The following is a 15,320-nucleotide window of genomic DNA, read 5'->3' on the forward strand; positions in this document are numbered from 1 at the left end:
GTTTTTTTCCTTCACAGATGCTGCCAGACCTGCTGAGCCTCTCCAGCAACTTTGTTTTTGTTCCTACATTGTATCCTTGCTTTCTGGAGGTTCATTTGCTAACAATGGCCATTTACTCCATTTGGATCTGACCATGGCTCTGTACAAATGAGGCATTGCTTCCTCACTTTTGAATACAGAAGGTCAACACTCCATAGCCTTTTAAATAAATTTTATACTTGTACATTTGATCTTAGTGATTCACGTAACCTAAATCTCTTCCATTTTAAAAAGGGAACTGAACTTTTTTGAAGTCCGAATCTGATAATACAAATCCAAGTACCATTTCGGGAGTTCAGTCAGTCTGGCCTTCATGATAGATTTAAGTAACTTCTCACAATTGAAGTCAAACAGGGTTGCGCTTTGTTCCATCCTCTCTCTCTTCTTAAGTAACGAAGTTGCATTCATAATATTTTTTAATCAAAACAGCCAATTCCTGGACATAGAAAGCATCAGAAATTGATGACTTACACATTACAATAGCTTACCTGATTCTGCCTATATCCTGAGATGGAAACCAAGCGAGTCTTGAATTTTATCTTTCTTAGGTACTGTTATTTTCTCTATTACTTTTTTCCACTTACCTAAAATCTATTCAGCAATTTCTCTTGGACTTATCGTTAGATTCCCTTGTAAGGCTGAAACTTAGTCCTCTTCCTCCAGTGTAAAAATGAACACAAAAGTGCCAACTTAACAGGACTATTTCCTGATTAACAGTTACAGTTTATTGGCACTTCTCTTTAATTCACCAGCATTTCCTTTTTACTATTTATGTTCTATTCAAACATTTATAAACTCTTTGTCTGGCAACTATGACGTACCTTGCAACAGTTTCTTTTATATGTTTCTGCTTGCATCTCACAACTTAGTTGTATGCTTTGATATTTTTTAGAAATATCCTACTGTTACAATCTGACCACACCTAAAGAATCTGATATACCAAGACCGCTGCATCTTGAAGAAGAGCTCACTAGCAGCTCCCTGAAGTAAGATTTAAGATACATTAATTGATTCAAGGCTTCCTGCAGTCTTATTGGAAAATTTCATATGAACACAGGAATTAAAAGCAGGGGTATACCATTTTGCCTCTTAAACCTGTTCCACCACTCAACAAGATAACTGCCAATTTGAATGTGGTATTAATTTTAGTTTCCTTTCTGCCCCTGTAATTGCTGATTCCTTTAACAGGCAAAAACCTATCTAACTGCCATGACTGTATTCAATGACCCAGCCCAACTGTTCTCTGGGGAAGAGAATTCCACAGACCAAAGACCATCTGAAAGAAGAACTTCCTCCTCAATAATATCTTAAATGGGAGACCCCTAATTTTTTAAATACTATCCCCCATATCTAGACTCTGGGTTCCATCTCCACCTATCATTTACTCCTCCCCACTGCCTCCCACCCCATCTTCAGTATTTATACCAACCTTTTCCTAGTTACAATCAATTCTGAAGAAGGGTCACTAGACCTAAAATATTAACTTTACTTTCTCTGCCAGACCTGCTTAGTTTCTCCAGCTATTTTCACTTCTGTTTCTGATGTCCAGCATCTACAGTCCTTCAGTTTTTTTTCAACAAAAGGCTAATGTTTGCTGTTGGGAACTGGCCTAGGAATATATTACAGGTTAATTACTGCTGTAAGAACAATGTATATGTTCCAGCATTAGATTCTGTTAAAATTCAGAGATTAGCAGCAAATTGGATGTTGAATTGGTTGATCAAGAAAGAACTGGTGTTGACTGGTTAACCACAGAGATGGTTGTAAAACAAAAACCAAAGAGGAAACTGGTTTTGACTAGGCTTTTGGGCAGGAGGAAATATTGGTCTTGAAGCTGCCCATCTGGGTTTTGATTTTGCTGTCTCAACTTTTTGAAGGACCTGAGAAAAGAGTCCCACTATTCTGGTGACTTCAGAATTCAATCAGGAAGTAGTCCTATGTGTCAGTAATACAACCCATCAGATTTCATGAATGCTTTGTATTCATTTTTAAATGGTTTTCAAACTGGCAACTTACAATTTTTTGAGAGAAATGCCTTAACTGTATCTGTCTCTTGGTGTGTGAACGGGGGTTTGTGATCAAAGAAGATTGGGCTTAGATTGTAGATATTAATTAGATTGCCATCTGTGTTCTGCTCAAGTTATTTTCTTAAGAATAAATTGTGTATTTTTGCTTAAGTCATAAATTTCATATCTAAGATGTGTTGTTTGTAAAGTCCGGCTAGAAACAATTGAGCAATTTTGAGAGTAGTTTAATGTCTTAATTTCATTATGAATCCAGTGATATTGAGGCTGATTTGGTTTGGCTTGCTGTTCCTCTGTTGTAACAAAGTTGAAAACTAAAAAAAGACCAAACTATCTAGATATAGAACACTGTTAGAAACACCTTAAGACATACAGCAAACCAAAACTATTTCCAAAAATTATCCATTACACAGATTCCAATCCAGAGAGATTACCTCTCGGTATCAGATTTCTAAGTTGTACTTAACAAATACTCTTGTACTCCTGTGTTCTGTGGAATCTTCTTACATGAAGATCTACAAAACTTTTGTCAGTATCTAATAAATGACAGACTTATAACCTCCTGCCTGGGAATTGTACAAACAAAACCTTGAAAGTGAGGTGACATTCCTTTCCCTGACCTGTCCTATCCTTCTGTAAGGAGAGGAAACTAAACTTACTTCTGACCACAATCAGGTCTCCTCTGAACTGTACAAAAAATTTTTTCAATATCTCTCTTTTCAAAACTAAAATCAAGTGTCGACTATTCTAAATCAAAGGCAAGCAATAGTCTCCAATGTTTACTCCACCTCTTAAAAACTCCACAGTATAAACATCTTGTCCCATTAACACTCAAGGGTTCTTGATCGCCTGCTGTCTGACACAAACTGGATTAGGTTACTGTTCTGGAAGAAATGTCTGACCTAGTTTTGTTAAAAACAACCTTCACAAAAGTAACCAACACCTATATAATCATCATTTTTGACGGTCCCTCGCAGACGAGGATGACTCTCTTCCGCTCTCAGGAGGAATCTGTAGGTGACTGTACAGTCGATGCAGTTTCTGCATACTTGGGGCAGAAGGTGGTCGTGGAAAGAGATAGATGGACATTGGTGTGGCACCGCACTCCTGTTTTCACTTGGCTTCCGCTTTTTCCTAACGGCAGGTCTCGAGGTGCTCAATGCCTTCCCGGATGCTTCTCTTCCACTTTGGATGGTCCTGGGCTAGTGATTCCCAGGTATTAGTGGGAATGCCACAATTCACCAGTGAGTCCTTGAGGGTATCCCTGAAGCTTTTCCTCTGTCCATCTAGGGTTTGCCTGCCATTTCAGACCTGGGAGTAGAAAACCTGCTTGGGGATCTTGTTTTGGTCATGCATTTGACATGCCCAGCCCATTGTAGCCAGTGAAGAGTGGTCAGTGCCTCGATGCTGGAGATGTTGGCCTGATTGATGATTCTGGTGTTGATGTGTCTGTCTATTTGTAGGATTCAGCAGTGTGTACTAACTATAAGATGCACTGCAGAAATTCACCAAAGATCCTCAGCACCTTCCAGACCGACAACCACTTCCATCTAGAAGGAGAAGGGCAGCAGATACATGGGAACACCATCATCTTCAAATTCTGCTCCAAGCCACTCACCATCCTGACTTGGAAATACATCACTGTTCCTTCACTGTCACTGGGTCAAAATCCTAGAATTCCCTCCCTAATGGCATTGTGGGTCAATCTACAGCAGATGGGCTGCAGTGGTTCAAGAACAAGAACAAAGAACAAAGAACAAAGAACAAAGAAAATTACAGCACAGGAACAGGCCCTTCAGCCCTCCAAGCCTGCACCGATCCAGATCCTCTACCTAAACCTGTTGCCTGTTTTCCAAGGATCTGTATCCCTCTGCTCCCTGCCCATTCATGTATCTGGCAAGATACATCTTAAATGACGCTACTGTGCCGCCTCTACCACCTCCGCTGGCAACGCGTTCCAGGCGCCCACCACCCTCTGCGTAATGAACTTTCCACGCATATCCCCCTTAAACTTTTCCCCTCTCACCTTGAAATCGTGACCCCGAATAATTGAGTCCCCCACTCTGGGAAAAAACTTCTTGCTATCCACCCTGTCTATACCTCTCAGATTTTGTAGACCTCAATCAGGTCCCCCCTCAATCTCCATCTTTCTAATGTAAATAATCCTAATCTACTCAACCCCTCTTCATAGCTAGCGCCCTCCATACCAGGCAACATTCTGGTGAACCTCCTCTGCACCCTCTCCAAAGCATCCACATCCTTTTGGTAATGTGGCGACCAGAACTGTACGCAGTATTCCAAATGTGGTCGAACCAAAGTCCTATACAACTGTCACATGACCTGCCAACTCTTGTACTCAATACCCCGTCCTATGAACGAAAGCATGCCGTATGTCTTCTTGACCAGTCTATCGACCTGCGTTGCCACCTTTAGGGTACAATGGACTGGAACACCCAGATCTCTCTGTGCATCAATTTTCCCCAGGGCTTTTCCATTTATCGTATAGTTCGCTCTTGAATTGGATCTTACAAAATGCATCACCTCGCATTTGCCTGGATTGAACTCCATCTGCCATTTCTCCGCCCAACTCTCCAACCTATCTATATTCTGCTGCATTCTCCGACAGTCCCCTTCATTATCTGCTACTCCACCAATCTTAGTGTCATCTGCAAACTTGCTAATCAGACCATCTATACCTTCCTCCAGATCATTTATGTATATCACAAACAACAGTGGTCCCAACATGGATCCCTAGGAAACAATGCTGGTCACAGTTCTCCATTTTGAGAAACTCCCTTCCACTACAACTCTCTGTCTCCTGTTGCCTAGCCAGTTCTCTATCCATCTAGCTAGTACACCCTGGACCCCATGCAACTTCACTTTCTCCATCAGCCTACCATGGGGAACCTTATCAAACACCTTATTGAAGTCCATGTATATGACATCCACAGCCCTTCCCTCATCTATCAACTTTGTCACTTCCTCAAAGAATTCTATCAAGTTGGTAAGACATGACCTTACCTGCACAAAACCATGCTGCCTATCACTAATAAGCCCATTTTCTTCCAAATGTAAATACATCCTATCCTTCAGTATCTTCTCCAGCAGCTTCCCCACCACTGACGTCAGGCTCACCGATCTATAATTACCTGGATTATCCTTGCTACCCTTCTTAAACAAGGGGACAACATTAGCAATTCTCCAGTCCTCCGGGACCTCACTCATGCTCAAGGATGCTGCAAAGATATCTGTTAAGGCCCCAACTATTGCCTCTTTCCCTTCCCTCAATAACCTGGGATAGGTCCCATCCGGACCTGGGGACTTGTCCACCGTAATGACTTTTAGAATACTCAACACTTCCCCCCTCCTTATGCCGACTTGACCTAGAGTAATCAAACATCTATCCCTAACCTCAACATCCGTCATATCCCTCTCCTCGGTGAATACCGATGCAAAGTACTCATTAAGAATCTCACTCATTTTCTCTGACTCCTTGCATAACTTCCCTCCTTTGTCCTTGAGTGAGCCAACCCTTTCTCTAGTTACCCTCTTGCTCCTTATGTATGAATAAAAGGCTTTGGGATTTTCCTTAACCCTGTTTGCTAAAGATATTTCATGACCCCTTTAAGCCCTCTTAATTCCTCATTTCAGATTGGTCCTACTTTCCCGATATTCTTCCAAAGCTTCACCTGTTTCCAATCGCCTAGACCTTATGTATGCTTCCTTTTTCCTCTTTGCTAGTCTCACAATTTCACCTGTCATCCATGGTTCCCTAATCTTGCCCTTTCTATCCCTCATTTTCACAGGGACATGTCTGTCCTGCGCTCTAATCAACCTCTCTTTAGAAGCCTCCCACATATCAAATGTGGATTTACCCTCAAACAGCTGCTCCCAATCCACATTCCCCAGCTCCTGCCGAATTTTGCTAAAGTTGGCCTTCCCCCAGTTCAGCACTCTTCCTTTAGGACCACTCTCGTCTTTGTCCATCAGTGTTCTAAAACTTATGGAATTGTGATCACTATTCCGTAAGTAATCCCCTACTGAAACTTCAACCACCTGGCCAGGCTCATTCCCCAACACCACGTCCAGTATGGCCCCTTCCCGAGTTGGACTATTTATATACTGCTCTAGAAAACCCTCCTGGATGCTCCTTACAAATTCTGCTCCATCTAAACCCCTGACACTAAGTGCATCCCCGTCAATGTTGGGAAAATTAAAATCTCCCATCACCACCACCTTGTTGCTCCTACATCTTTCCGTAATCTGTCTACATATTTGTACCTCAACATTGTTACCGCACCCTTCCTATTTCTGAGCTCTGCCCATATTGCCTCACTGCTCGAGTCCTCCATAGTGCCCTCCTTCAGCGCAGCTGTGATATCCTCTTTGACCGGTAATGCAACTCCTCCACCCTTTTTACCTCCCTCTCTATCCCGCCTGAAGCATCTATATCCTGGGATATTTAGTTGCCAATCTTGCCCTTCCCTCAACCAAGTCTCAGTAATAGCAATAACATCATACTCCCAGGTACGAATCCAAGCCCTAAGTTCATCTGCCTTACCTACTACACTTCTCGCATTAAAACAAATGTACCTCAGACCATCTGTCCCTTTGCGTTCATCATCTGCTCTCTGCCTACTCTTCCCCTTATTCACACTGACTTCATTATCTAGTTCCTTACAGGCTTTAGTTACGACCTCCTTACTGTCCACTAACCTCCTCATTTGGTTCCCATCCCCCTGCCACATTAGTTTAAACCCTCCCCAACAGCATTAGCAAAAGCAGCCCCTAGGACATTGGTTCCAGTCCTGCCCAGGTCTAGACCGTCCGATTTGTAATAGTCCCACCTCCCCCAGAACTGGTCCCAATGTCCCAAAAATCTGAAGCCCTCCCTCCTGCACCATCTGTCAAGCCAATCATTTATCCTGCCTATTCTTTCATTTCTACTCTGACTAGCACGTGGCACTGGTAGCAATCCTGAGATGACTACCTCTGAGGTCCTACTTTTTAACTTGGCTCCTAACTTCCTAAATTCTGCTTGTCGGACCTCATCCCGTTTTTTACCTATATCATTGGTACCTATATGCAACACGACAGCTGGCTGTTCACCCTCCCCCTTCAGAATGTCCTGCAGTCGATCTGAGACATCCCTGATCCGTGCACTTGGGAGGCAACATACCATTCGGGAGTCTCGTTTGCGACCACAGAACTGCCTATCTACTCCCCTTACAATCGAATCCCCTATGACTCCCTTTCCACTCTTTTTCCCGCCCTTCTGTACAGCAGAGCCAGCCATAGTGCCATGAACCTGGCTACTGCTGCCTTCCCCTGGTGAGCCATCTCTCCCAACAGTATCCGAAATGGTATACCTGTTTTGGAGGGAGATGACCGCAGGGGACACCTGCACTGCCTTGCTGCATTTTTTTTTTCTGCCTTTTGGTCACCCATTCCCTTTCTTCCTCTGCAATCCTAATCTGCGGTGTGACCAATTTGCTGAATGTGCTATCCACAACTTCCTCAGCATCGCGGATGCTCCAAAGTGAGTCCATCCGCAGCTCCAGAGCCATCATGCGGTGTAACAAGAGCTGCAGCTGGACACACTTCCTGCACGTGTAGGAGTCAGGGACGTCAACTGCGTCCCTGAGCTCCCACATTGACACTGCCCAAATATATCAGTTCACTCAACTTCTGAGAGCACAATTCGACCTCTCCCACTCAGTTCCGCTGCCGAAATGAAGAACTTACCTCCTAGCAGCCCCCGGTCCTCGCTCTCACTGCTGCAAAACATGGAGGCCGCTGATTACACGAGTTAAGTTTTTAACTGGGAAACTTACCTCCCGGCAGCCCCCTGTTCCTCGCTCTCACTGCTCCTGCCGCTGCTGCTCCTGCAAAAAATGGAGCAGCTCGCCACCACCTTTTTAAGGGCAAGTAGGGATGGGCAATAAATGCTGGTCAGCCAGTGATGCTCAGATGCCACAAATAAATAAAAGAAAGGATCTTGTTCAGGCAGCATTGGTGGTACTGCTTCAGCTCCTTGAGGTGTCTGCTGTGGACAGTCTACACCTCAGAGCCAAATAGGAGGGTGAGAACCACCACAGCTCTGTGTACCATGAATTTCATGTCAGATCTGATGTTGCTGACCTCAAAAACCCTTTTCCTCAGGTAACCAAAAGCGGTGCTAGCACACTGGATCTCTTCATCTATGACTGCTTTGTATGACAGGACACTCCTAAGTTCTAGAAGTGACCAACATTCTCTAAGGCCTCCCCATGGACCATGATGATTGGGGGTTCGCTCCATGATGCCAGGCCAGGTTGGTGGAGGACTTTCGTCTTGTGGATGTTCAGGGTGTGACCCATGCTCTTATATGCCACCGTAAAGGTGCTGATGATAGTCTGGAGTTCATCCTCTGAGTTTGCACGTACGCAAGCATCATCCAGTAACTGCAGCTCAATGACACTTGTTGGGGTGATGTTGGTTTTGGTTTGAAAGCGGTGGAGTTTGCATAATTTCCCACTGGACCTATAGGTTAGCTCCACTGCTGTGGGGAGCATATCGGGGGTGAGGTGAAGCATTGCAGTGAGGTAGATTGAGAACAGTGTTAGGGCCATTTCGCAAACATGCTTGACACTGGTCTGAATGGGGAATGGGTCAGTGGTGTTACCATTTGTCATTACCACAACTTCCATGCCATCGTGAAGCAGACAAAGGATGGTGTCAAACTTCATGGTGCAGTCAAAACAGAGAAGGATGTTCCATAATGCTTCCCAGTTGACACCGTCAACGGCTCTTGTAAGGTCAAAGATGGCTTTTCTCTGCATTTCTCCTGCAGCTGTCACGCAGGGAAAATCATGTCTGTGGTGCCGCTCCATGGCCAGAAGCTGCACTGCGATTCCAGAGGAGTTCCTCAGACACAGGGAGGAGACAGATGAGGAGGACCTTGAAGAAGACTTTTCCAACAGTCAACAGTAGGGAGATTCCCCTGTAGTTATCACAATCAGACTTGTTCTCTTTTTTGAAAATGTTCACAACTGTGGCATTTCAGAGCTTTGCTAGGATGCTCTCCTCCTTCCAGATAAGGCAGACACGAACATGTAGATGCAGCAGGAGCTCTTTGCCCTCACAGTTCAATGCCTCAGTGGGGATATTGTCTGCTCCAGCAGCTGTGCTGTTCTTCAGCTGGCGACAGCCAACTCTATTTTGTGCAGGGCTGGGTGTTGCTGAGCTTGTGGTGTGTAGTGTGCAGCGGAATGCAGTCAACGATGCTCAGATAGTTGACAGAACCCTGGTTGAGGGCGTTGAAGTGCTCCCTCCAGCATTGTTTAATGGTTCCTTTTGCTTTGATGAGAGTCACTCTGTCCTTCGCCAGATTGGGGTGGGGTCTTGGGTATTTGGTCCTTAAGTGGTTTTGACAGCACAAAAGAAACCCTACATGTCATGGCTGTCGGCCATTTGTAGGGCCACTCCACCCATCACCTGTTCTTTATGTCTTGACCTTCAGTTTCCTGCTGGTCTGCCTATATCTCTATTTTGAACGTCAAACTCTAGAGTGTGTGTGTGTGTGTGTGTGTGTGTGTGTGTGTGTGTGTGTGTGTGTATGCACCTTACATCACGTTACAAAATATATCATTATAACAAAAGTTTTCAAACATTTTTACTTAAGATTACTTGGAGAGAGGATTGAGTTTTATTGTCAAAGGGGCATAAAATTGGTTCTAAATTAAGCATTTGTACGATAGAAGCCAGAATCTGAAGTACAATTCTACCATTCCTCGGTTTGCCTCGAAAAAGCAAGGCAATGTGACAACTGAATGATGTGCACATTGTTTGAGACAAAAAAAAACTGCAGATGCTGGAATCCAAGGTAGACAAACAGGAGACTGGAAGAACACAGCAAGCCCGGCAGCATCTGGAGGAAATCAATGTTTCGGGTATTTTTGGCATTAAAGACATACATGGTTGCACAGGTTAGTGAATTCACACAGCTGGTTTAGAAGATTATGTTTTACTGGATGTACCTAATTGTGAATTACAGCTTATTTTGCATGTTTCTTCTATTTGTCAAATATAATATTTCTAGATGCACGTACAAATATTCAAGCTAAGAGCAGAAGTAGGCTACTCAAACTCTCGTGGATGCATTGCAGTTCAATAAGACCCTGGCTGACTGGACTGTAAACTCAATTCCACATTTCTCGCTAAATTTGCTTACCAAGAATCTATCTATTGCTGCCTTAAAAATATTCAATGATTCTGTTTCCACCACATTTGAGGAAGAGAATTCCAAAGACCAATGACTTTATGAGTAAAAATCTGGTTTATCTGTCTCATTGGGCGACTCTTCCCATAAAAGGAAACTCCACCCTTTCAAGACACCTCAGGATTTTACATGTTTTAATAAAGTGACATCTTACAATTTGAAACTCCAATGGGTGCCAGCTTAGCCTGTCCAACCTTTCCTCATCAAACAAACCATCTAATATATGGATGGATATAATATATAATATTAATATATAATAACATTCTATTTACTTTTCAAATTACTTACTGTACTTTCTACCTAGCCTTTTGTGGTTTATGCACTCGGACATCCAGATTCCTCTGTAACTCACCTGCCAAAATGGATAATTTCTCAATTTAACCATTGGATATTTAACACATTTTGCCTTTACTGCACCTGTGCAGGGTATTCAAATATCCATTGCTCTCGAGGCTTCTCTTCATAAGCTACTACAGCCTCAGCAATTTCATGACGCAATGTGGCACACATTCTGTCTAATAGCCGATTTAACCAAATTTCAACCTACAAGCAATACACATAACAAAAACAAGTTGAAAATAAATACAATTAGAGACAAAAACATAAGAAAGAAAAAAAAATTTCATTGCAGAAGCTGACCTTTTAAAAGTCAAAGGTTTCACAGTTCATCAATCAAGTGAGCCATAATCACTGATTTAATACAGAGAAATTCAGCAGTGAATTTACATTTAGGAAGGTTGTGCAAACAGCAACGTGATAACCACCAAATAAACTTCTATTTTAATGTTGCTTGATAGATTAACGTTAATCCAGATACCAGGAAATATCTCCTGTCCTTCTTTGAAAAGACTAATGGGATCTTTCACATTCTACCTGATATGGCAGTTTTACAATTCATCAGATAGACGACAGTGCAGCAATCCTTAGTGTGAAACAACGATTGTGAATGCTGGGGATGTGAAACAAAAACAGAAATTGCTGCAGAAACTCAGCAGGTCTGACAGCATCTGTGGAAAGAAAGCAGAATGAACTTTTTGAGTTCGGTGACTCTGCATAAGAACTGTTAGTAGCTAGAAGTTCTGAAGAAGAGTCGCCAGACTTGAAACAGTGGCAGAGTTTCTCCAGCGATTTCTGATTTTGGTACGTCATACGTCATAGAGTCATACAACATGGAAACAGACACTTTGGTCCAACCAGTCCACGCTGACCATGTTCCCAAACTAAACTGGTCCTACCTGCCTGCGTTTGGCCCATATCCCTCCAAGCCTTTCCTAATCATGAACTTATCCAAATGATTTTTAAACATTGTAATGATATCTGCATCCACCACTTTCTCTGGCAGTTTACCCACACACGAACCACTCTCTGTGTAAAAAAGTTGCCCCATGTCCTTTTAAATCTTTCTGCTCTAACCTTAAAAATATGCCTCCTATTTTCGAATTGGTGTGCGGAGGAGAGAGTGGAGGGTTTTGAATTTGGGGTCACAGGAGGGGTGGGAACAGAGGAAGTAAAAACAGGGGGTTGGCTCCCAGTAGCCGTGTCATTGCCCGCACTGAGTGGCTTTGATCGACGGCCTCATACAGTCCCCCACCTCTGCCAGTTGACAAGCTATTGATACAGATTGATTTATCGAGCAGAGAACATGGATGCAGGGCTGCTCTTCGTTGGGATAATCCAAATAATGGTGGGCTGAGGCCCTTAAGTGAACTTTATAAGGGGTCCAACTGGTTGAGGGGCAAGAAGAACCTTATGGTATAAAAACTGAAAGCACTGCAGATGCTGTAAATCAGGAACAAAAGCAAAATTGCTGGAAAAGCCCAGCAGGTGTGGCAGCATCTGCGAAGAAAAAAACAGAGCCAACACCTCAGGTGTGGCGATCCCCCTCAGAACCAAGGAAGGGTCATGGGGCCAAAACGCCAACTCTGTCCTCCTCTCCACAGATGCTGCCAGACCCACTGAGCCCCTTCAGCAACCCTGTCCTTGTTTTGTGTGTGTGTAAGAGCCTTATCGGGACAGAAATTGTATACATCGTCAATGGGCCTAATTACATCTAGCACCATCTCTGAGAGAACATATTCCAAGCTTGGGACTGCCAGATAAAGCCCAGTGATAACAGAAAGAAGATCCCAAACTGCATGAATGCATGGAATGGGCTATTTGTGCCATCTCTCCGTCTAATTTGGCCCAAATCATCGACTTTTGCATCCACTGAGGTCTTTAAGTTTGAGTCAACTACTTCTTTGAAATCCATCTACCTTTTAAGTGGCTCCATGCCTTTTGTTGTGCATAGACAGCAATTACATTGCAGATCATCTATATTTTCCTGGAGTAACAAGTGGGCTTTTGCTGGTGTGGATACTGTCAGGAGCCTGCTGTGAGTTTATAACACTCATTAAACCCCAGTGACTGTGGTCATGTTGGGGCTATGGCAGCCTGTACAAGACACTTTTTGATTCTTTGAAGTCAGAAAAGGATGCTCTAGCTTGTAAGCACAACTTTGCTAGAATTTAACAACACTTTGTTTCAATTCAAACAAGCGAACTGTAGAGGTAAATGTTGAGTAAGTGCATCAAGGGCATTTGGTAGCCCCATAATGCTGATGCTGAGCTTTACACCAGTTAGGATATTTGATATAAAGGAAATCAAGTACATCTAATGCTGTTCCCTTGGAAATCAATGTTTACTAATCAAAGGACTTTTGATTAGTTAGATCATCAGTGTGAAACAGTCTGATTTCTTGCTAATTTATCAATATGCGGAATATGTGACATTAATAAAACAGCTAAATGCAGTGACAGACCAGCAAATCCTTCACAGTAAAGAATGTTTTATGGATATAAGAAAACAGTTCTTCTTATCCAGCTCACTGAAAAATATATGGCTTTTTGCTATTAATTTAAGAGTTTTATAGTTCACTTACTTCCCCTGACAATCAGAAAGTAATCATTTGAAAAGAAAGCACTGTTGCAAAACAAATCTATGGTCTGTGGAGGTAATCTATTGTTTGACAGAGTCGGAGACAAATGATTCACTCCTTAGATAAAGGTCTGTTCAGTTTATTAATATTTCCTTTTAGATTCTTTTTCATTTTGGGGTCTTGGTATATTTCTGTTGCTGTCAGTTCAAAACATAACATAGTTGCCAGTGTTAGACTGGGGTGTACAAGGTCATAAATCACATAACACCAGGTTATAGTCAAACAGGTTCATTTGAAAACACAAGCTTTCGGAGCCTCACTCCTTCTTCAGGTGTCAGTGCCACTAGCCCCTGAAAAATGAGTGAGCTCTGAAGGTTTGTGAGTTCAAAATATAGAAACAGGAGGACAATCAGAGCCTTGACCTCGCTTCATTGTTCACATAGATCATACCTCAACTATAATTTCAAGCCTTACATAAACAGCTAGTTCAAGGCTTAGTTGAGTCCCTGAACAAAAGAGCTGGAAATTATACCCAAGGAGAGCACCTTTTGGTATTTTCCAAATTTGGTACCATTACATTGAGTGAACGATTATATCATAACGGGAGTAGGCCATTCAGCTGCTTGAGCTTGTTATTGTAAAATTTCTTATTTGGCAAATACATTGGTCTTGTTTTAGCACATGACCTTTATTACTGTGTAAACCTACATTTAAAAAACAAAATCTGGCCCTAGTAATATTTGTATTTGGACTGTTTCATTGAAAATACTAAATACCATGTGCACATTTGGTCTCACAACCGAGGAAAGATCATCCTTCCTTAGTGACAGGAAAACAAACATTAAGTAGACTAATTAATGACATAGGAGAATTGTCTTAAAAGGAATGTTGGAGTTGGCTGGGCTTATAAATCCTAGAATTTAGAAGAGTGATTTAATTGAAACAAAATTCAAAAGGGCCATGACAATGTAGATCAGGCTTGTCCACTGAGGGGCTGAGGACCACAAAATGGGCCATTAGAGGTTCCCAAATGACCTGCCAAGCCTTTGTTCAGAATGTAGAAGTATGAGTAGAAGATTATGCAGGGAGATTCTCCTCCAATTAGAAGCGGTTTCCCATTCTGTCTCCCATAAATGAGGAAGAGAAACAGCCTCTGATAGGAGGAGCTGTGAGCTGTGTGACTCGTAGCTTCATGAAGCTTCAGGTTTGCACAATGGGAGCAATGGTCTCAGTGAGTTTGCAATAGTGTAGGATGGGAAAGAGACAGCAAGGGACCAATGCTAGCCAGGCAAATACAGCGAAGACAAACTCTGAGGTGGAACATTCTCTCATCCTAGCTCAGGTAGCCAAGCAGAAATTGTCAAGAATTGTGGAGCAAGGTGCTTGGGGTCAGAGACCATGGGTAAGCATGTGCGAGAATGAATGTATGTCAGCAGGAAGGGAAAGTGGAAAGGAGCGAAAGTGAATGGTAGGTGGAGTGGTGTGAGAGATAGTGTGAGGATGGAGTGAGGGAGGGTTTTAAGGGTGTTAAGGGAGTATGAGGATGGGACAGAAGGAAATTGTGGGAGGGGAAATGTATGAGGGAGGAAAGTAGAAGGTGAGAGGGAGGGAGAAGAAAAAATGTGTGTATGAGTGAGGGAGAAAGTGTGTGAGCATGTGGGAGATGGAGAGAGTATGTGAAACCAGAGACACAGTGAACTCACATACCCATCATTTCTCCTCAATCAAATATTGTTTCAGAATCCTTAGTACTTTCTTATTGTGCACAGAAAACCCAGATAGTATATTCAAGTCTGTGAATAGGTCTTCAACCAATTAGCAGGACAATGTCACACATCTACATCACCCAATGTCAGAACTAATTCTGGGACCTGACCGCAACCTGAGGGGTGGTTGGGGTGGTGCGGTGGTGAAGCAGTCTCGGGCTGCAAATTTCAAAGAGAAAGGCTGCTAATTGTCTGCAAGGTGAAATGGCTAGCCAATTAGTAGCAGCAGAATTGACACACAGAAACTGAATTTTTGAATTACTGTATCAGTTCAAATGAGTGCTGTAGATATCTGACATAATCACATGCTTTCA

General features: G+C 42.8%; 1 protein-coding gene across 1 annotated transcript in view; it reads right to left on the minus strand.

Moving 5' to 3' along the window:
* LOC109928243 (dynein axonemal heavy chain 17-like) overlaps positions 1-15,320 on the minus strand; it is a 334,316-nt gene that overhangs the window by 242,260 nt on the left and 76,736 nt on the right. The window contains exon 15 of the mRNA XM_048610756.1: positions 10,741-10,866. Within this exon, the coding sequence (XP_048466713.1) occupies positions 10,741-10,866 (126 nt within the window). The remainder of the gene's footprint in view (positions 1-10,740; positions 10,867-15,320) is intronic.

Source organism: Rhincodon typus, chromosome 23, assembly GCF_021869965.1.
Source record: "Rhincodon typus isolate 14 chromosome 23, sRhiTyp1.1, whole genome shotgun sequence".
In the NCBI taxonomy this organism is placed as follows: domain Eukaryota; kingdom Metazoa; phylum Chordata; class Chondrichthyes; order Orectolobiformes; family Rhincodontidae; genus Rhincodon; species Rhincodon typus.